The sequence below is a fragment of the Hippichthys cyanospilos genome, chromosome 2 (assembly GCF_059441005.1).
Source record: "Hippichthys cyanospilos isolate Australia breed blue-spotted pipefish chromosome 2, RoL_Hcya_1.0, whole genome shotgun sequence".
In the NCBI taxonomy this organism is placed as follows: Eukaryota; Metazoa; Chordata; class Actinopteri; order Syngnathiformes; family Syngnathidae; genus Hippichthys; species Hippichthys cyanospilos.
Window position 1 is genome coordinate 15,098,266 of NC_142370.1, and position 20,681 is coordinate 15,118,946.

Genomic DNA, 20,681 nt, shown 5'->3' on the forward strand with positions numbered 1-20,681 from the left:
TTAAACTTGTCCCCCTTTTTCATTTTTCATTCGTTCATGTATCAACTTATCTGCCCACTAAAAACTTACTTGTAAAAACATACCAATTGTTTAATATCTAAGTATGATATATACTTTTTGATTGACTTAGGCGACCAGGAGAAAGCTGGAAGGAATGGAGCTCCTCGGATGTCTGAGTGGGCCTCGCAACACGATCCTTAACCTCATAACGTGAGAGGATACAGTTCAGTTATCAAATAATCAAACGCCACCAGAAGTAGGAAGAGGAGGAAGACTGGCCGAGGATTGATGGGTGCCTCTTTTTGGGTTGGGGGGTGGGGGGCTGGAGTTCATTTTCAAGAGCATCACTAACTTTTGGTATGATGAAGTACAGTCGTTCACCACTATGAACCATTCATGATTCTGCCACCTGTTTTACGTACTATTTATTCACAAACCCAGCTGACTATGGGTAGGAGGCTGGGATTTTTAAGGGGTTTTCGGTATTTTTACGTGTGGTTTCATGCTATACATGTGACAACAATTCTCTACAATACAATTTCATTGCATGTGGAAAAGGACAGCCACAGTCTGATAAACCTTCCGATGTTTTTTTGAATGCAACAGAACAGTAAAAACAAAGACAAAAGCAGCACACTCCTGCAAGAGCTGCTGTTGGCCACAGCTCACGCCCAAACACCCACACACAAGTCCTGCCTCATATTTTCTATACATTTCACTCTTGCAATTATATTCAGATTTAAATACATTGGAAGGAGGGGTTAAAAGAAGCTAAAATGTGTTTGAAGCTTGTGGTAGGGGTTAATGTACAGTGTATTGTCAAAATATTTTTATACAGTTTGAGAATATAACCAAGACGCCTCCAGATTTCATTTTTTGTAAAAACAACGGCATCTACTGTTCCTTTTGAGCAAGAAAAATCCACAATAGTCAGACATAAATGAAACTACTCGGAGCAAGTGCATGTTCACATGCACAAAAAAGAGCATTTAGAGTAAAGAACATGTAGAATATAGGACGTAAACGAAACAACTGGTGCAGAAGGGAAACTACAACATTATCCGTTCTTTAATTGTACCAAAAGGAATGCAGCCTTTTTATTTCTAAAACTCACAATTTTCATCCATGCGATACTTTTCAGTTTGACATGTGACAGGCATCAGTCAATATTTGCTCGTGTTTTATTTGCGCAACTTGTACTAAGATCAAAGTATTCAACATCCGGGACGTCGGGTTCAGTGTATTATTTAACTTGGGCATGTCATGTATCAGTTGAAGGGTTCTCAAACTTTTTGGGTCCAATTTTCCCAAACATCCCTTATCATACTGATGCCAGTTAAACGTAACTACCGTGTAAAGCTTACATAATATTCGTAATGTTACTTTAACAAACATGTTTAAGCAGTAAAACTTAATCGTCAAGAAAAAAAAGTTGCAATCTTTACAAGAACAAACATTTTTTTCTTCTGGATATCATATGAAATAAACATATAAAACATTTTCAAATTTGTTCCACGATAAATGTATAATATTATTAGGTAAAAGTTTAACAAGCGAACTTGAAAAATACTTTTTAAAACTTTGTTCATGTCAATACCTTGTAAAAGTACCTTACCTACTTCCCTTTTATCCTGGAAACAATGACATTATTTTCGTAAAGGGAGAGTAAAAATAGTACACTAATTGTTCTTGAAAATATGACTTCATTCCTGTGTTTCTTGTAATTTACACAGGGTGTCAGATTTATGTGAAAAGTCACAATCATTTCAGGGCATTGAGAAGCCCAAAGCTAAGATAGGCAGAAGTAATTGGTTTAGTATGTTTTCTCTAGTAATATACCAGTCCTATGTATCACATGGAGAGACAAACGTTTTGGTTTTTCAAAATGATGACATTCCGCAATTCATTGCTATTTATTTTGCAGACCCTCAATTTATGGCTTGTGAACCCCTGGACCACTGGTCCATTCAAAAGATTAATGACCATGTCATTTCTGACTGCAGTATATTTTATTAGCGACATAAGAATTTGTGTGCGTGTGTGTCACTCTGCTGCATAGCCCACAATCCTGGGACATGACAAAGTAAACTAGTTCCTTTTCTTTGTATTTTTCTCCTTCTCATTCGTCCAACCTCTTCTCCAGTTTCTTCCTTTGCCTTCAATCATTTCCTGTTGACTCACCATGAGCAAGAACTATTAATGGACTATTAATTCCCCACAAAATTCATCACACGCCACAGCTTGTCTCTGGAAAAAAAAATGGAAACAGATTAGGAGGTACAATTCAAAAGATTTTTTTGGAAACCTCGGTACAACCCTGTGATGAATTGATTAACTACACGATAAAGGCCATAGCTATGGGCTGTTTGAAGATGTGTCATAACTGATTTAAGAGAGAGGAAGTGATGCCATGGTGTGGTTAAAGCCCACGTAAAAGCGTGGGCAGCGTGTGCCCCCGCGTGCGAGGGAGGGTTGCGGGGAGGGGCGGGGCTCTCTGACGGATGACTCATCCAAAAAACAGCTTGTGACTCACGGCGCAAGCTCCTAGAGCAAATCAGGCACTATGAGTGTGTGTATGTGTGTTTTGTATTGAGGACTGAATGACTCCGTTAAGGATAAGAGAACTCCAGTTTGACCTTTAACTCCATCTTAATGTGCATTTATGGTAAGGTTTACATACTGTTCTTGTATCAGACTTGATAGAAGGACAGTAGTGTAATCCCACACAGGCACGGTTCAAAGTTTGCAGTGATTCAAATCATGACATCATTGTGCCACACACCTTTCCTGTCACTGCAGACTCGTGGAGCCTGTTCTCAAAATTATCTTATCTTTAGGCTGTCTTCATGGATTTATGCAGTTTAATATATCTAATTCAAATGGCTATTTCAATCGTTTCATCAAAGATGTGAATTTAACCTTAGAAAAGAAATAGAATGTCCTTATTCCCCAAAGTCAAATACGACAAAACGAGTTAGAGAAAAATTTATGACATAAATGTAGGTAAAAAAGTATAACATAAAAAAAGATCCGTCCATCCATCCATTATCTGAACAACATATGCTTACGAGAGTAGACGGCATGCCGGAGCCTATCCCAGCTGTGTTTGGCCAGTAGGTGGGGTACACCCTGGATGGATTGACAGCCAATCGCAGGGCACACAAAGACAAGCAACCACTCACACTCACAAACACACTTAAGGACAATTTAGAGAGTCCAATATACCTACCTGCATATTTGTGGAATGTGGGAGGAAACCGGAGTACCCGGGAGAAAAGAAACAAAGGCACGGGGAGAGCATGCAAACTCCACACAGGAAACCAGAATTGAACTCATAACCTCCACATGAGGCAGACATGCTCACCAGTCTGACACCGTGCGGGCCACGGAACAAAGTTTTACCATTTTATTCTAAGAAGATTCCAACTGCCCTAAAATATCCATGAAGTACAAACATCTCACAGGTACTTATAGCACTGCTAGTGACAAGTTTTTATTTTTAATGCATGCAATTCTAATTTGTTAATTTGCTGCCAATAAATGAACATTCCGCAATATTTCCTCAACTTTCACCACTATTCAACAAAATGTTTGCAAAAATGGTGAGCCAATGACTGCATCAAGAAGACCATGATCCGCCTGAGTGCCGATGGGGCAATTATTAGTCAGGCTTGACACGTTGTATGACTAGTGTGATAATGTTTACATGATCATCTGAGGGCAGTTGAAAAGGACACCTCCCAACACTTACCATCATCCTACGTGCAGGAATTGTGCTCTCACTGTGATTAAGGTGTATTTATTCAATGACAGATTCATTTTGCATTTCACTCCTAATATGAATTTTCTTCTCATATATGATTTTTGTCCAGTAGTTAGTTCTATGTACTTACTTACAATTTATATTTTAGTACTGTATGAAATATTGTAATTATTTTTATTGTGACATATTGTTCCGGTTGCGTGTTTTAAAGTGCCTTGTAAAAAAAGAGTGGAGATAATACAGTAAATAAGAAAGACCAAAGAAATACACGACAGACAGACAGACAGACAGACAGACAGACAGACAGACAGACAGATAGACAGATAGATAGATAGATAGATAGATAGATAGATAGATAGATAGATAGATAGATAGATAGATAGATAGATAGATAGATAGATAGATAGATAGATGGGTGGAAAAGGACGAAAGAGAAAGCCACTCTTTTATTACCGCGCAGTAAGTTCAAGAAAGTGCACGATTACGTCATCTACCCCGTGCTCTGTATCACAGCGCCTCACGCTGTGTAACAATCACGGAAGTGAGGACACAGCTGATACATGACGTCACGACAGGAGAGTCCACCGACAGCCGGCACGACGACAGCGAAAGTGATCAACATTCACTCACCGTCGACGTACAACGTGAGCTAACAAGAACATAACTTGCCTTCGCGAGTCAAATGATAACTAGTAACTGGAAATGTTTTCATTTTTTTCCCCCCGAAGCCTACCCCCACCTTCATATTAGTTTGACATCACTACAATGACGAGGAGGACGTACGCTCAGTGGACTGTTGGACGTGATGCTACGTGAGCTAGCAACCTGAGCTAACCTGCAGGGGTAGACAAAGCAGCATAATCAGGTCTAACCCAACTTTCCCCCCTTTATTTATTTAAACTTAAATCGAATTTAGCCTATTAACTAAATGTCAATGAGTTAGATAGATAGATAGATAGATAGATAGATAGATAGATAGACAGATAGATAGACAGATAGACAGACAGACAGACAGACAGACAGCAGATTATAATGTTAGTTAAGGGTAAGTAATACAGATCCTTCCGAGACCCAGCCTATTTATTTGTGTGCACTGTAGTGGACAGTTGTTTTTCATATCTTTTGGTTCATTCGAGCTATCACACTAAGTCCTGGTGTGCTCATTACAGGACATCCTGGCATTTTTTTGTGATGTCTGATGTGTTTGGCTGGGGTACTAAAGTGGACACAAATAAATAAAGTGGGTCTCAGGATGATATAGTCTAAATATGCAGCAATATGTGGAAAATTAGAGCGAAGTGTCTATTGTGTAGTATACTAAGTGCATCAACCTTTTCCTAGCGTTCTCGACTAAATCCTCATGGACTACTGTAAGGACACTTCTAGCATCCTTTGCAGCTCTTTTGTCAGTGCCATCTTGTTCCCAGGACTTTGAGGACGTTCAAGTCGATCGAGTGGCCCTTGGTAAATGAGAAAACTCAGCTTGTATTTTGGGTTTGAAATCTTTTTTTAAGACCAGTCCTTACTATTCTGAGGTTGGATTTCAAATTCAGGCTCCTGTGTGAATTTTGCCTTGCACATCTGTTTCTATGTATGTTTTGTTGTTGTTTTTAGCTGACTCACGCATTCCAAAAGCATTCATGTTTGGTTAATTAAGGAATGGATGTCGTCCTTGCATATGAAAAAATATCCATGGATAAGAATTTGAACTTTTGTTAACATGTGTCCGGCTTGTTTTGTTCAGACTTACTCTTCCTCAAAGTCGGCAACAACCGTCATTGATCTAGCCATCTTTTACAGTCACATTTGAAAAAGATATTTATTCTGAATACAAAATGCTTTTTTTACATAGCTAAAACGTATTATTCGTGTTAATAAGACATTTTTGTATATTCTTACCATGTAATGTCAACATAATTTAGCTTTGCCTCATTGAAATGTGCGCCAACTTTTATACAGCGTAGAACATAAGTGTATAAGCGGTAGTCATTGAAAAAAGTACAATAATTTTGAAAATTACTTTATCTAGCTGTGTTATTTTTCAGACTGGAGGCGTGCTCATTCTCATGAAAGATGAAACCGGCTACGCGAGGTCGATCGCAGGAGGAAAACCGTAAGTCATCACACATCATGGGATTATGCCAGATCCATAACAAACCTCTGAGTGTTTGCCTAGTCCTACTCACTCCGAAAATTGGCTTGCCAACAGCTTGTTCCTTGACTTTTTACACATTGCACACATGCTTTGGGCCTGAAAAATGCATAACTATCAGGTACATCGTTGTGGATTGTCCCCAACTCATAGTTTTGCCTTCTGTCTCACGCAAAATCAATTAAAGTAATTATTGTTTTTGATTAAATTACGTTGTTGTTTTTAAACGCAGCTGAAAATGACCTGCAAAAATTAAAGCTGCAATATCGCCAAGCTGTAAAAGACAAACAGGCATTCGATGAGAAAATTCAAAACCGCCTCCTGAAAGACAGGCAAGTGGGTTACGTCTTCTTTTAATCAACCACTAAAACATTGTCTGTGTCCTGTTGGCTTAAAGTGCTAGTGTATTTGCCTTTTTATTTCTCTGAGCAGCAGAGAGATCCAGAAGCTCCAGACTGAACATGATGAAATGGTACACATCCTAACCATCGCTCAGAGTAGTTCAAACCAAAAGCAAGAATTCAATGCTGCTCAAGATCTTGAGAACCTTTTGACCAGCGAGGAGAGAATAGAGGTGGAGCTACTATCAAACAAAACCAAACTTGCGTCTTATAAAAAGGAGGTGAGAAATATTGTGCTAAAACAAATCCTTTAATGCTTTGACTCTCATGCAAACGCCTCACCTTTGGCTTTCGTTCCAGATTTTAGAATGGGAGAAAAAGCTGGTAGCGCAGAGGGGAGGGAGCGCAGCCTATAATACAAAATCTGATGACAATTCTTTAAAAGATATCGTGTTGAAAGAGGACAAACTGTACAAGGTTAGTTCTTCATCAATAGCATCCATTAATGAGCACTATAGGAATGTTTGACACCACTATTTATCAGACCGATACAGGTACGAGAACTCAACTTTTGAGTTGTCACCCATATCGATAATAAGTACCGACACCAATAAACCTTTTTAAGAGCTTGTAGAGTTGTAACACGGAAATAATGACAGCAGCTCTATCCTTACCTTCATGTGAAATGCTCATTGTGCACACTGAATATTTACACATTGAAAATATTGATCACTCAAGTTAGCTCCCGCGTCACGTTCGTGCATTTACCAAAGCGTTCCCTAACTGGCTGTGTTTACTTCTAGTGTTTGTACGTCTCAACACCATAAACTGTGCAATGATTTTTTTTTGACAATATCTGTGTACCTTTGTGTTATTTTATTGATTTTTGGTCCTTTACTAATGAACAAACAAACAAAAAATTGTTCACGATTTCCAGCTCCCGGAAATGATGTGACCAGACCCGATTTCCAATCACGTGATTGGGATCAAGGCATCCCTAATAATGCTGTAAAAATTAATCCATCCATCCATCGTGACGTGTTAACGGATGTGTTGATTTACCTTGCAAATTAATTCCAATAGCCAATTTGGCTTGACCGAGCCACTGTTTGTTAGCTTTCTCTTTAAAATTTCATGACATTTATTGGCAATTTTCTATTCTTCTCGTTTATAATTTCTAGTTTGTGATCGTGAAACCTCTCCAAGAAAGCGACCAATACTAGTATTGGCTACTGTCGCGAGAACCGATTACTTGAAATAAGGCCAGGCATCAGCTGGATACTGATAGCGATGTTTGCCATGACTACAGCACAGCATTCAAAGCTGAAACCAGTCACATTTCTTTTTAAAGGGTCACATATGCTTCAATGAGCTTATGATTAGGAATGGGCAGCTAAAGAAGGAAATAGATACTCTGGAAATGGAAAAGACGGAATTCCTCCAAATTCAGCTTCAATTGAAAAAGGTCAGTATTATGAATGCTGCTATATAGATGTTTCAGCAAAACATTTAAGAGTTGTACCTCAATTTCTCTTACTTGTAACAGCAAAAATATAGAAATTGCTTTTGAAAAGCAAATCTTTGATGCTGTCTGTTTTATCTTTTCCAGGAGTTGCAAGCCATTCGCAAGGAAATTTCTGACCTGAGTGCTATGTGTACAAAAGCCAACAACGCCAGGTGAATACCGCTTTAAATCTCATGACATTTTGTTTTGTCCTTTGACCACTAGACCACTTTAACCATTATTTAGGTTGGCAGGCATAAATTGGTCAAAATTTAGTTTATGGACATCAGAATTTAGTTTATGGACATAAGGTTGAGTTAAGAGCTGCGGTACACCATGGACTAGTCAGCAGTCAACTGCAGTTGACTTATTGACAAGCACACTAACAATTTAGACACTTGTAAGTCTTCAATTTACCGCGTGTATGGTTCATAAAGTGTGGGAGGCAAGCATACCTGGAGAAAGTGTTTTTGTTCTCCCAGTGCTTTTCTCCCATTCGGAACCTTGACAACTTGAACTGACTCATTAGACCAACCGAACTAAAATGGGAACTATTCAGATGGAGAGCTCAACCAAGCCATGTTATTTTGAACCCAAGCTGTTAACGTTCTGCGACATATACAGTAGTTACTCACGGTCACATCAATAAAATCTAACGTCAGCGCAACATTCAGTGGCCAGCTACAGCTTTGCCAACAACTCGGGTCTACACTATACTGATTGACTGGCGATCACTTCAAGGTGTATATCAGCTCTCACCCAAAATCTATTGAGATAAGCTACAGCTCATTTACAACCCTGTGAATGGATGGAAAAATATTGTTTGACATAAAAGCGGGGAACTGTTCACTAACTGTGATTTGGTGACACCTAGCGTTACAATCCAGGTGAAACATAGGAAGTTGAAGGAACAAAAGGCTCAGTTTGATGCTCAGTACACTCAAACAACAACCAACTTGGAGCATGAAATTGCAACGCAGTGCAACCTTGAGGCAATGGTGAACATAAAAAATGCCGGCGATGAGGGCTCTGACTGTGAAAAAGGTGAATACAAGCATGCATTCATGGATGGATGGACTGACAGACCTGCACTAGTTTACTAGTTTGTTGAACAAAACAAGCATGAATACAATATTTCTAGTTAAAAATTGTCAGTCGTAAGCATGTATATTAGGTCTGAGGGTAAATACTTTCAAAAATGCCCACAGAGGATCTGCTGGAGCAGCTACAGAAGTTAGTCCATCTGGAAGATACCATCAGAAAAATCCTGATGGAGACAGGGGAGGATGACCTGGACATATTAGTGCAAAACTTCTTAGGAAGTAGGCCAAAATCCAACAATATGCGAGAAGTCGAAGTTGCGGGTTTCCTCATACGTTTCATGTGGTTTTCTTTCCATCAGTGGAGGAGGAGAACTATTCTTTACTAAGTTTTGTCAACTATCAGCACTGGCACATAGAGGACATTAAGCAGCATATCACTCAGGTCAGTGCCACTTATATTCAAGGCTGGGCCAATGGAAAAGTTTATTTCACTTGACTTGGTGCGGCACTTCCGTTGTTCTTTCCCAAAGCTTTACAAAGAGAGCGAGCGCTTTGTTGCGGAGAAGAAGCAGCAGGCACAAGATCGCCAAGCTCTTCAGGCGGCCATTACCACCAAGCAAGAGACTATTGAGGAGCAGCTGAGCGGCTTTGAAAAGAGAATTGACCTCCTGCAAAACATCGTAGATAGTCTCAAAAAAGGTACAGCGGAGCGATCAAGCTCTGATTTCATGCTAAATTTGGCTACAAAGACAGACATTATGTCATGCATGACTGTACCTAACATGTAGCCATCCCTTATTTTTCTGTTGGGGGCTGGAAAATCATCTTAACCGTGCATTTAGTACCAGTTATTGATAGTGTCTTAACCTTCAACTGCAAGGAAACCAACATGAATTGATGCTGGTAGGTGTCTCAAAGTTTGCTGCTGCTGTCAAACGGTGGGGGTCTAAAGTGCACGTGCGTGTAGAATATTTCCGATGCATATAAAAAAAAACGTGACATCTCACATTGTAAAAAACAAAAAACAAAGCACTCGTCTCTCAAGGTTCCAATAAATGATAATAAGCACAGTCCACATGTGACCCGAGTTGTATAGAGAATGGAAAATTAGATATTGATAAGTATTGACAAATAATGCAAAAATGTTTCTCCTTTGCCACCGGCTTCTTTGGACATTTTATAGCACATAATCCATCATTTAATTGCACCCATGTTTTTTTTCAGGTGTCGAAAGATTAGTTGACATCAGCTATGAAAGTACTGACATGTCCAGCACGTTGAGCACTTCTGACAGGGACCTGGATGAGCACCTGACAGAGTGCTTGAAGGTGGTGGAGGAAAAAGTCAGCGGTTTACTAAATCTGCAGGCTGTCATTCTCTTCCAGGAGAGCTTAACACAGTGTGTATGTGCATTTCCATTTGTTATTAGACGTGTTAACGTGTTCATTAGGGCTGCACGACAATGGCCAAAAGAATAATTCCGATTATTTTGGTTAATATTGAAATCACGATCATTAATCTCGATTATTCATTATGTTTGGTCACACGTGCCCTTTTTTTTAAAAAACAAGCATATGAACAAGGCTTCAAGGCTTGATACTTACAAATAATAATTAAAATGAATACCTAATTAAATCAAATTCACAAGACTTGACAAGACAGGCCTACTTAGAACTAAGCACATTATTTACTTTTAAGCAAATTTTAAGCAATTGGCAGTCAAAATGTCAGTCATTTCGAAAAGAATTTATTCCAAGTTTTTGCCAATCGGATTTTTCAAAATGGGTCTCAATTGACAGCTAGTACTGTATATTTTAGGAATTAGGTGAGAAATTCAATGCTGTTTCACGCAGGTAAATGATATATTAGGGTGAGAAAAGCTTTTGTCATGCAAACATGTGAGGAACATTTCCCCCACGTGGTAGGATGACAAAGTACTTGATTTGACTTGTAATTAAAAGAAAAAGTGCTTGACTTGTTAAATATTAATATCGCAGAGGATCAGCTTAATTAATCGTGAAAGGCAATATCGTGATCGAGATTAAAATTCGATTAATTGTGCAGCCCTAATGTACACTTATTGTAACTTTAAATTTGTAGACGCAAAGCCCATTATTGAATATTACTGTGCCGTCTCACCGTCAGGAAATGGCTAATGAGGGCTTTGGTTCCATCGCGGATCAACTTCGAGGGAAAGCGAACACCCCAGCAGTCAACCTGTCCGGCACAGCTTCAACCCCGCCACCTGAGTAGGTCTTCTTCATTACTTCATTAAATCACTACCAGACATGATACTCAAGGACCGCTTCCTTACAACATAAGGATATGAACAGTAATCCACGAGAAAGAATTATAGTGGAAGATCCCAAAAGCACACAGTTAAAATATGCCTCTAACGCTGGAATTCAAACCACCAACCGAAAATAATTCACTAAAATCTCATTATATGCAAATATATTCCTTTGAAAGGAGATTTAACATAAATGGCATGCAGTTGAAAGATTTATCATTTCGAGTTTGTCGAGATGATTTTATTCTTGGAAGCTTCTGTAATACCGCATCCCTACAGACTTGCACTATTTTTACTCGCACATAGCTACAAGCAGAGAGGAGTAATGTTACATGAGTCAGTGTTGCCAATTAAGCCAATTGATTGCTATTTTTAAAAACCTATGACTCTTCATGATTGCTGTTTTTAAAAACCTATGACTCTTCAAGGGAGGAAAACAACTAGTTCTCAGAAACAGGAGGCTGAATCAGTTTGACATTTAGACTTTAATAAGAAAGGAGCCTGGAGTCTTCACACTACACATCACCAGACACTCTGACCTTTACATGTTGAAATTGATTGGCTTTTTGAGAAAATCTTAACAATTTTGACAATAGCCATTTAAAAAAAGAGAGAACTTGTCATCCATTTTCGAGTGTTCTGACTGGCCAGTTTTTTTTTTGTTTGTTTTTTTCCCATAGCTTAATATTCAAACTAAAACTCCTTTTCTATGTAGAAGTCAGTTGACGATGATGGCACTCTTCGGTACGGTCGACGTAAATGGTGCTCAAAGAGTTGATATTGCCCAGCTTCGCATAGTAATGACTAAAAACTAGCACGAAAATGATCAGACATCTCGTCAAAATACATTCATAAAGACTTGAGGCTGTTAAGGCTGTCCAAGATGCATCTTGGGACAAAATATTGAGCAAAAGCCGTACATTGTTTTAATTATGGAAAGTTTAATTTGGAACGAGGCTATAAATCAAATAGTGGAAGCTGTTATTCATACAAGTCCTTTCCTGCATTTTTCAGTCATTTTTGGTGCCCGAATTCATTTTTTTATTTAACTGAGTCAAAGGCATGTGTTTCATGGAAAAAAATTGAATTTAGAGTACATTATGTTATTTAGCAGTGAGGACAAAGGCCGGAAAGGCAGTCGTTCCACAAGCAAGGGAGCAAATGAGAGGCTGACGTCCCAAAGCAGCACATAAATGGGTGAGTACGCAGAGGTGACAAGTGGCAGGAAAGATCGCAGATTGCAATCTATGATTGCATTCACCTACAAATATCACTAAAATCAAGGTTATGTCTTCAGACTCTGAAAGAAAGAAGACACAAGGACCAGGGGTCTATATTGTGCACAAAACAAGCAACCAACAACGAGCTGCTCTAGATCAGTCATTCCTTCTCGGATGTTGGCATATTGTGAGGCTGGTCCTGACGTGCGGATATTTCCATGTGGACTACTGCAGCTTTGGCACACGTTCACTTTCGATATGGATCCTCTGCAGTGTTTCACACCAGGCCCCAAATGAACCACTACTCCTGGATAGCTCTTCCAGCGATGGCCCGTCAAAGCACAAAACCACAAGCGCGGACTGAAAAAGACTCTGGACTTTGAAATGAAACTGTCAGTCTGAAGTTAACACAATTGTGTTTTGAGACGTAAAACTTCGAGCAGAGTGGAAGTCAAGGTTGGGGGAAGAAAAAAGCACTTGTCCACACTCAATAATCAGTTTTAGTTGGTTGAGCAAAAGCCATCCTGAATGGCATGTAGACAATGGTGGCATATCAGGTAGTGTGAGGGGAAAAAATGGGTTAATTAAATTGATCAAACAAGTGACTTAAAAAAAAAAAAATCTGCCCAGTGCCCGACAGCACTGAGAGGACTCGTTATGGATTTCACGAGACTGCAATGAGAAATCTTTGATTGAAGATGACACGCTTCATTGTGTCGCCAGACTTAGATTCTCAAGAACACTGAAAAAAAAGACGACATAAAAAGCCATCACGTGTATTTGCCGTATATACAGTATAATCTGACAGTTTTATCTCAAGTTTTGCCTTAATTGGGTTACTATGAGACTACATGCCGCAGCCAGGTGGCCTCCCGAGCAAATTAAACTAGAATAAAATGACATTATGAACCAAAAAGGATTACCCCACCACAAACATGATTCCTGAGTCATTTCTCAAGTACATCATCACCATACTTCCCATATGACATATTTTGAGATCAACCAGAATGGTCTAAGTGGACCACCCTGCTTTCCTTTCGTGATTGTTCTGCCTCAAACACTAGCAGGTGGCTCTTCAGTGTTTCCTCAGGACCTGAAGCGATGAGCGATGGGTCATTATTCTGCACCAATACAAAAAAAAAAAAAAAAATGTTAGTTTGTACATGAATTCTTGAAGCATGACGGTAGGTTCTGTGACAAAAGAAAAATGTCTGGAGGACTCACAGTTACAGCGGAAATGAAAGTGTCTATCAAGTAGTAATCTCCTTCAGAGTGTCCAGACAGGCCAAAGTTCTCGGGGCACTGCGCGTCGGCCACATATTTGGTGGCTTTCTGAGTCAGAAAGTCGAACACGCGGATCTCTTTGTTTTTGAATGTCAACTCTCCCTGAAAAATAAAGGTGTCATTTTGATTGCAATTGGATCTTAATTCTGCAGGGGTGAGATTTAATGGCGTTTTGATTAACTCGTTCACTGGCAATGATGGCTGGAAGCATCAAAGATCCATTTGAGATGTATTACTTTAGAAAAATGAGTACGTCAATACCCGTCACAAGATGTCGGAGCTTATCTAACGGCTGCCAAAATTGAGAAATCAAATGCATTTTTCTTGAGTTACAAACATCGTGTGCATTCTGCTGCCCACTAAAATGCATTTCAATTAAAAATCTTTGCTCTTTAAAATAAGCAATGTGATTTGATTGAAATGTGATCCGTTGAGATTCATTCGTTACAAAGCATGTAATATAACCATTTGAAATGTGATTACAAAGCATGTAATAAAACTTTTTTTTTTAATTTGTTTCCCAGCTCTAATTTTAAGCGATATGCAGCACAGGAGATTGTGCGGATGGTAATTGAAGTTCTTTGTACCTTGCTGCCATATATAGTTGTTTTTCGTTCGCAGATATCTTCAGTGAAAGCCACCATAGAAAAGGCTGCGGTCAGACCACCTTCAAACTCCATGTTAACGACCTGGATAAGTAACAAAAGAAAAAAGAGCCATCAGGGCACTATTTTAGCCAAATAGGCAACGCTCACAAAAAGTTAGCTTTTAGATGAACCTAAAACACAGTATAGTTGACAGGTGAATTAATTTGACCTTGAAACTTTTGATTACACTCATCCAATTGTATACTTCAGTACTTGTTGCAGATTTTGCTGTTCAGCCATACTTTAAATACTCGTATCTCATTACTTTGCTCAGCTCATTAATCTGTTTCAACCTTAATGTTTTTGATAAAAATTGCAGTTCAATGGAATTTGTTTTGAACAATACAAGAACGGCATATTTAAATAGACGATAGCTAAACATTGCCACGGTTTCTTGTTTCAGTTTAATTAGACATTGCATTTCTTTTGGCACCTGCACAGATACTTAACATATAGTCTCAGCCAATACCGAGACCAAGTCAAGAAGAAGCAGGCTTGAGGGAGGAAGTTGGCGTTATATGGTAAGTTTACATTTGAATTGTGAACCAAGATAGCAATACTGTACAGCATTATTGAGCAACTATTCATATTTTTGTCAGAAGAAAGCGAACCCCCTCCTAATTGCTATCTTGGCATGGGCATGTGCAAATGAAGCATCCCATGATCGAACCCAACGTGGAAAAATGTCAGGCAAAGGCTCATCTCCCCTTTTGTGTGAATGTAGCATTAAGTTATCTGTCTACGTGTACTGGTTTGCTGGTTGTGTCAAAGCAATTGTGTAACCGCACAACACTGATGCTATTCACGAGCTTCTCATTCTGTTAGCATTAAGTTTGGCCTTAAAGCAAATATGTAATTTTGCTTTACGTTTGACTGAAAACTTCAACTGGGATACAATTTAAACAGCCTGCAACCTCATTTTTTAAAGAGGTTTTTTTTTTTTTACTAGCTATTCCGTTGAGTCCAATGGCATCATACAAGGCTCATATCTTAAAATTCTTGCTGTCAAGTCAAAGCAAAAATAGAATCTGACAGCTCTTGAAAAACTGCGTTGGAGCTTGTATCTCAAAGCCCTACTCTTATTTTCATTGAGTAGATATCAGGACCTCATATTCAGGGCTTTTAAACCTGGTTACTGCAGACGTCGTTGTCGCACTCGTAGACACATCGGCCGTACGGTCCAGTCCTCAGCGCCTCGGTTACCGACTCGATGTCTGGATCTGAGTTGGGGCATATGACGGACATTGGCCACCCAGTGTTGCCCTTGGGAGGAAAATACGAAGATAAAGCACTGTCAAGCAATCAAAATGTACAATACAGCATGTGGCGTAATTATTACCTTTTTCACTCTGTCCAGGTAGATTTTACCTGCCGAGTAAGGACACGTATCCTCTACCGAACAGTCCAGGCAGCGATCACCAGCCCCTGTTGGCTGATGTCACACGTGCAAAAATGAACAGCTTCACATTCTTTTCATTAAACTGCACCATAGGTACAAGAATACCTTGTGTTCTAGAGTGAAGTGGCTGACAAAACCAAAGGATGTTACTTTCAAACACCTGTAAGAACAAGCAGCACATGCATTTTTTTTTGGGGGGGGGCACCTCTATGACGTGTAGTCAACTACTACAAATCACGGATTGGTGGGAATCTAGAGGCCATGGTGGGGAGAAAGGATCGGTCTGACCATTTGTAGTCTGCCATGGCGCATGGAGGAAAAGTCCTAAGTGGTGGATTGTACAAGCCGCGTCTACGGTAGCTTACTTAGCATTCATGTTGGACGGGATTGGGTAGTCTATAGTGTATACAGTAGGAACGAAAGGTTGTCAGATAATCTGACAGGGCGATTTTGAACAGTGGCAAAGTACGGAGCCTGGTGACTATGATGGCTGGCCAACTGTTTTGTGTCTGTTTTACCTGCGCGTTCCGGCCCAATGATGGATCAGGTCAATATCATGGCATGATTTGGCCAGAAGAGAGAAAGAGCTCTCTGCTTCATTCCTCCAGTTTCCACGAACGAAGGAATGGGCAAAATGATAAAATCCAACCTGTAAAAAGTACTGCATTGTGAGTGTACAAACATACATAATCACAAGTATCTTAGGGAAATCTTTCTATTCCTGCTTACTGGCTCAAAGTGCTGAATGTGGATGACATCACCAATGACCCCGCCGTCTAGCAGTTCCTGGAAAAACAACATTTCAGGGGCATTTTTAAAAAGACATAAAGGCTACTTATGGAACATATCAACCATATTAAAGAAGTGATTTTTTTTTTTCCTTTTTACTCATGTAATACAGGTAAGTTAAAAAGATTGTTACACAATTAGATACCCAATTTTAATATTTGGTAGCACAGCATTTGGCCAAAACGACTGGCGTTAAATGCTTCCTACAGCATAGGTTTAAATGAGATGCCTACACCTCTCTACGGGCAGTTTGGCCCACTCTTCTGCTCCAGTTGACCCCGATGAAAAGGGTGCCTTATTCCAACTGTCATTTTCAGATCCCTCCACAATGTGTTCAATGGGATCGAGATCTGGACTCATTGATGGCCGCAGTTTCTTTTGAACCATTCCTGGGTGCTTCTTGATGTGTGCTTTGGCCCATTGTCCAGCTGGAACACCCATGATGTTCGACGAAGGCCCAGCTTCACGACACATTTCTTTCCAAAATATCTTGGTGATCGCCAGATTTCGTAACGCCACGCACACATTCAAGGCAGCCAGTACCAGAGGCTGCAAAACAACCCCAAAGCATTAGTGAACCTCCTCCATGTTTGACTGTAGGGATAGTGGGTTTTTTCTTTTTGCTGGAAGGCTTCATTTTTTTGCTGTAAACAGAGAGTCTGTGCAAATCACCAAAAAGCTCCAATTTGGTCTCATCGGTCCACAGGACATTTTCTCAGAAGGATTTTGGCTTGTTCAGGTGTCTGTTTTGCAGTTGTCTACGTTGTCCATACTTCTCTTGCGGCTTCTTCCCTGGAGGTTAGCGAGCGTACCATGATAACATTTTGCACAGTGGACACAGGAACACCGAGCTCTTTGGAGATGGACTTGTAGTCTTGAGACTGTCTATGCATTGCCACGATCTTCTCACTGACCTCCAAAGACAACTCTGCTTCTTTCTTTTTGTCCATGCTCAGTATGAGTCAAGCGGTGACACGCAACAGCACAATGGAGGGTGTGCTCTATTTAAACTGGTTAGATGACTGATTACTAGTTTGCTGTCACTTGTAAACTAATCACAGGCGAGTTCAAGATGAATGACCTGCTTGAAATTCATCAAAAAGGGTATCAAAGATATAGTCCGGGCCATTTTTATGTAATCCATTATTTACAATGAAATATTAAACTGTGATCGAAAAACAATCATAGAGAATGAGACACCAAATACTTTTGCAAATTTCAACTTATTTTACAACCATTTGGAGTAGGATCTTTATGTGCAAGGCTACCAATATATTTTCGGCCATGACTGTAAAGCACATTTAATACACAAGGGAACTCAATGTTGAAAAAGCAACATTTAAATAAAAAAACAACTAAAAAACAACTATAGACACTTAAGACACAGGAGATGATGAGTTCATCACCTCACTGGACGTTTTTTGGCTTTCTCGAAAGGCTGTTTCAGTGATTGATTTGATACGATCGGATTCCAAAGCTCAAATGTTCAAATGAGAGGGATATTGCAAAAATCAAATCACCTTTATCTTGCGGATGGAGGGATCGTATCGTAGAACATGACCCACACATAGCATCACCCCACTCTGAGAGCAAGCACCCACAATCTCCATGCAGTCTTCAGCTGTCGTCTGAAGTCACAAAAAAATACAGCAGGATGCAACAGGATGAAATGAGGATCAGAGGATCTAACAGATTGCACTGTTTATCTTGCTAATGCACATTTTATGTCATACAGAGAAGTCACTCAATTGATAAATTAATGTGTCTGGACGATTTTAAGAGTTATTTTTGCCTTCTGTAGATTTAGTTGCCACTGAAAAATTATTTTGCTATTAGAAAATTACGGCCTTGAACTTCTTAAAGCTTTAACAAAAAGAAGGATTAGGCTTCAAATTGGATAGTGATTTTAACATGGTGAGGAACATTTTTCCACTTGTTCAGTCCAGCTTTTCAGCCTTGTCTTACACAGCGGAGCTTGGTAAATAATCCATAACTTCCTCCCATTTTGGCTTCAATGCACTTTACTTTAGAGTCAGCTACTCCTCTGTCAAACATATTCAACGGTTCATGACCTCGCTGCTCACCTCTTAACTGGAACATGTACAGGATGAGGTAGCCCATGCAATTCTTTTCATCTCAAGACACTCAAATAATCTTATCCCGCCTTACCTCTGCTCCATCCCGATGCTCTTCCCCGGTGTCTTTGACATATCGAGTTCTAAGTGGGAGCTCAAAGACGATTGGTCTTTTTTTGTCACTGGTCCAGAACTCAAAACCCATATTAAAAAATATTTATACTCCTTGCGTTCAACACAATTCCAATTTTAGTTCTATTTTTGTCTTTACCTTTGTTAGTGGTGCATGTGAAATTGTCATGCTCAATTGTGTTGTTTTATGTTGGATTTGTATTTATGTGCCAACCTTTGTTTCAACTGTGTTTGTGTATTGTTTTCTCCATCAATAAAATTGGTTTAACAGTTAAGGTGAGCCATTTCTTTAATGTGTAACAGTCAGTCACCATTCCTGTTCACTCCCCAGCCAAGGGTCACAGTGGCCAAGAAAATGAGTATTTATATTGCTGAGTCTGCTAAACTAGCACTTCTCAAACTTGAACCAAGTCACATAGTTTACTTTTTTATTTTATTGTTGTTTTAATTATTATTATTTATATTTAAATCTAGTTTGTGTGAAATCTTGGCCTATTTACTTGAACAGAAAGCTCTCAATGACAACATTTAGCAACCAAATAGAGAAGAGCATTTAATTGCTCTCTATGTCACTATACATCATGAATGCTTAGATAGATTAAATATTGCATTGTTTTTGTACAGTGGATCATAATTTTGGACCAATTAATAAACGATTACTTGTTGCAGTAAGCCCTAAGTGATTACTGTGATAGATGACATTTTAATTCATTTGGAGAGTTTTATAAAGAAGAACGTTTTGCTTATTATGAGATTTAAAATACAGTGTCATTGGAAGATTATTCAAATTTAAAGAAAGCATACCTAAATGGGGTTTTGTCATGCGCTACAAAAATGAACAGTTTGAGGGAATAGCCAGCATCCCTTTGTTGTACAGCTATTTTTTTTTTCCCCCCTTTGGAAATTTGTCACTCACCGCCATTGGTTTCTCCAGAAGAACATGGTAGCCCTTCTTTGCAAAAGCTACTGCAGGCTCCTGGGACACATAAACATGCAAGAATTATACAGAATACAAGGATATATGAAAGACACACCAACACATACAGTATGTATATTGTTAGTATTATTGACCTTATGAAGGGTGTCTGGAGTGCAAATTAAAACGGCGTCTGCACACCTCTCTTTTTCAGCTAAAATGCGCCAGTCTGGGAAAGGCAGCATTTAAAATTGAACAAGGCAAGTCACTGTCACGATGTCAAGGTTTTGCATGCTCACCTTCATACAGGTTCTCATCTGCAACGTTGAATAGTTTATGGAACTTAGTGCGTGCAAATTTCCTGGGATCCGCTACTCCAACAACCTGCAATAAAGTAGTTACTTTTCATTGCTGCGCTTTAGCTTATTTCAGGCTCCAGCACCCTTTGTTTTCTTGTTCGTCTCTTTAGGGTAACCAAATCCGAAGCAACATGCGCACTTATAAAAAATGGCTCACCAGTGACGAGACTTTCCTAGCAATGTCGCAAAAGCAGTCTTTTGATAATGTAAACACACGGAGATTCACTGCAGATTAAAAAAAAAAATCTCTTTTGACATTTATGTTTTGAGAAATATTTTTAAATGATATGATAGTATCATTAATTATCAATTGTGAAATAAATGTCATCTGTAACTTGGTGACATTTTGTTATTTCAGAAGTGTGTATAAACTGGTAGCCCTTTCACATTAATTACCCACGGAGCCACTTTCAGTTATAAAAACGTTCTTTTTTTTCCCGTGGCGTACCTTCATACGGTCCGGATGGATGACAGAATAGCGAGAGTAAATCTCCCCTCTAGAGCCTGCTCCAACCACGACAACCCGGACAAGTGCACCCATTTTAACACGACAACTTTCCGCACAGCCGGTTTCTACAAAGCAAAGGTTTACTTCTTCTTCTTTCAATTTCCGGGGGATTGCAAGCAACGTTTAAGTGCAAAGTGCCATCTAGTGTACAATAATATGTGGCATACATGTCACAAACTTCAAAATTGACCCAATCGTGTCCCTCTAAAATTTGAAGACAGCTTCTCTCACACGCCTGATCTTACTTCCTACACGTATA

General features: G+C 39.3%; 2 protein-coding genes across 6 annotated transcripts; one reads left to right on the forward strand and one right to left on the reverse strand.

The window, feature by feature from the left end:
• The first annotated feature begins 4,314 nt into the window (after positions 1 to 4,314).
• Positions 4,315 to 14,334, forward strand: LOC148427534 (coiled-coil domain-containing protein 63-like). Of its 4 annotated transcripts, XM_088407894.1 has the most exons (17): positions 4,315 to 4,407; positions 4,492 to 4,628; positions 5,105 to 5,227; positions 5,809 to 5,876; positions 6,148 to 6,247; positions 6,348 to 6,537; positions 6,617 to 6,733; positions 7,608 to 7,721; positions 7,866 to 7,933; positions 8,635 to 8,804; positions 8,969 to 9,082; positions 9,163 to 9,245; positions 9,334 to 9,502; positions 10,028 to 10,206; positions 10,949 to 11,052; positions 12,205 to 12,290; positions 12,391 to 14,334. In XM_088407894.1, exons 4-16 carry the CDS (start codon positions 5,837 to 5,839, stop codon positions 12,284 to 12,286), a joined length of 1,530 nt encoding a protein of 509 aa, XP_088264020.1. In that variant the 5' UTR covers positions 4,315 to 4,407; positions 4,492 to 4,628; positions 5,105 to 5,227; positions 5,809 to 5,836; the 3' UTR covers positions 12,287 to 12,290; positions 12,391 to 14,334. The 4 variants fall into 4 exon arrangements, with proteins under 4 accessions (XP_088264020.1, XP_088264017.1, XP_088264021.1 ...); XM_088407891.1 differs by lacking the exon at positions 5,105 to 5,227; XM_088407895.1 differs by lacking the exon at positions 5,105 to 5,227 and having other exon boundaries at positions 12,208 to 12,290.
• On the reverse strand, positions 11,560 to 20,501 carry LOC148427535 (uncharacterized). 2 transcript variants are annotated; one of them, XM_088407896.1, is made up of 13 exons: positions 20,363 to 20,501; positions 19,855 to 19,939; positions 19,711 to 19,784; positions 19,556 to 19,615; positions 17,953 to 18,060; positions 16,373 to 16,429; positions 16,162 to 16,292; positions 15,749 to 15,803; positions 15,584 to 15,676; positions 15,373 to 15,507; positions 14,185 to 14,286; positions 13,538 to 13,699; positions 11,560 to 13,434 (listed from the first exon to the last, which is right to left on the reverse strand). In XM_088407896.1, the coding sequence occupies exons 1-13, from the start codon at positions 20,453 to 20,455 to the stop codon at positions 13,312 to 13,314; spliced, it is 1,278 nt and encodes a 425-aa protein (XP_088264022.1). In that variant the 5' UTR covers positions 20,456 to 20,501; the 3' UTR covers positions 11,560 to 13,311. The 2 variants fall into 2 exon arrangements, with proteins under 2 accessions (XP_088264022.1, XP_088264023.1); XM_088407897.1 differs by lacking the exon at positions 19,711 to 19,784 and having other exon boundaries at positions 20,363 to 20,392.
• Positions 20,502 to 20,681: the final 180 nt, after the last annotated feature.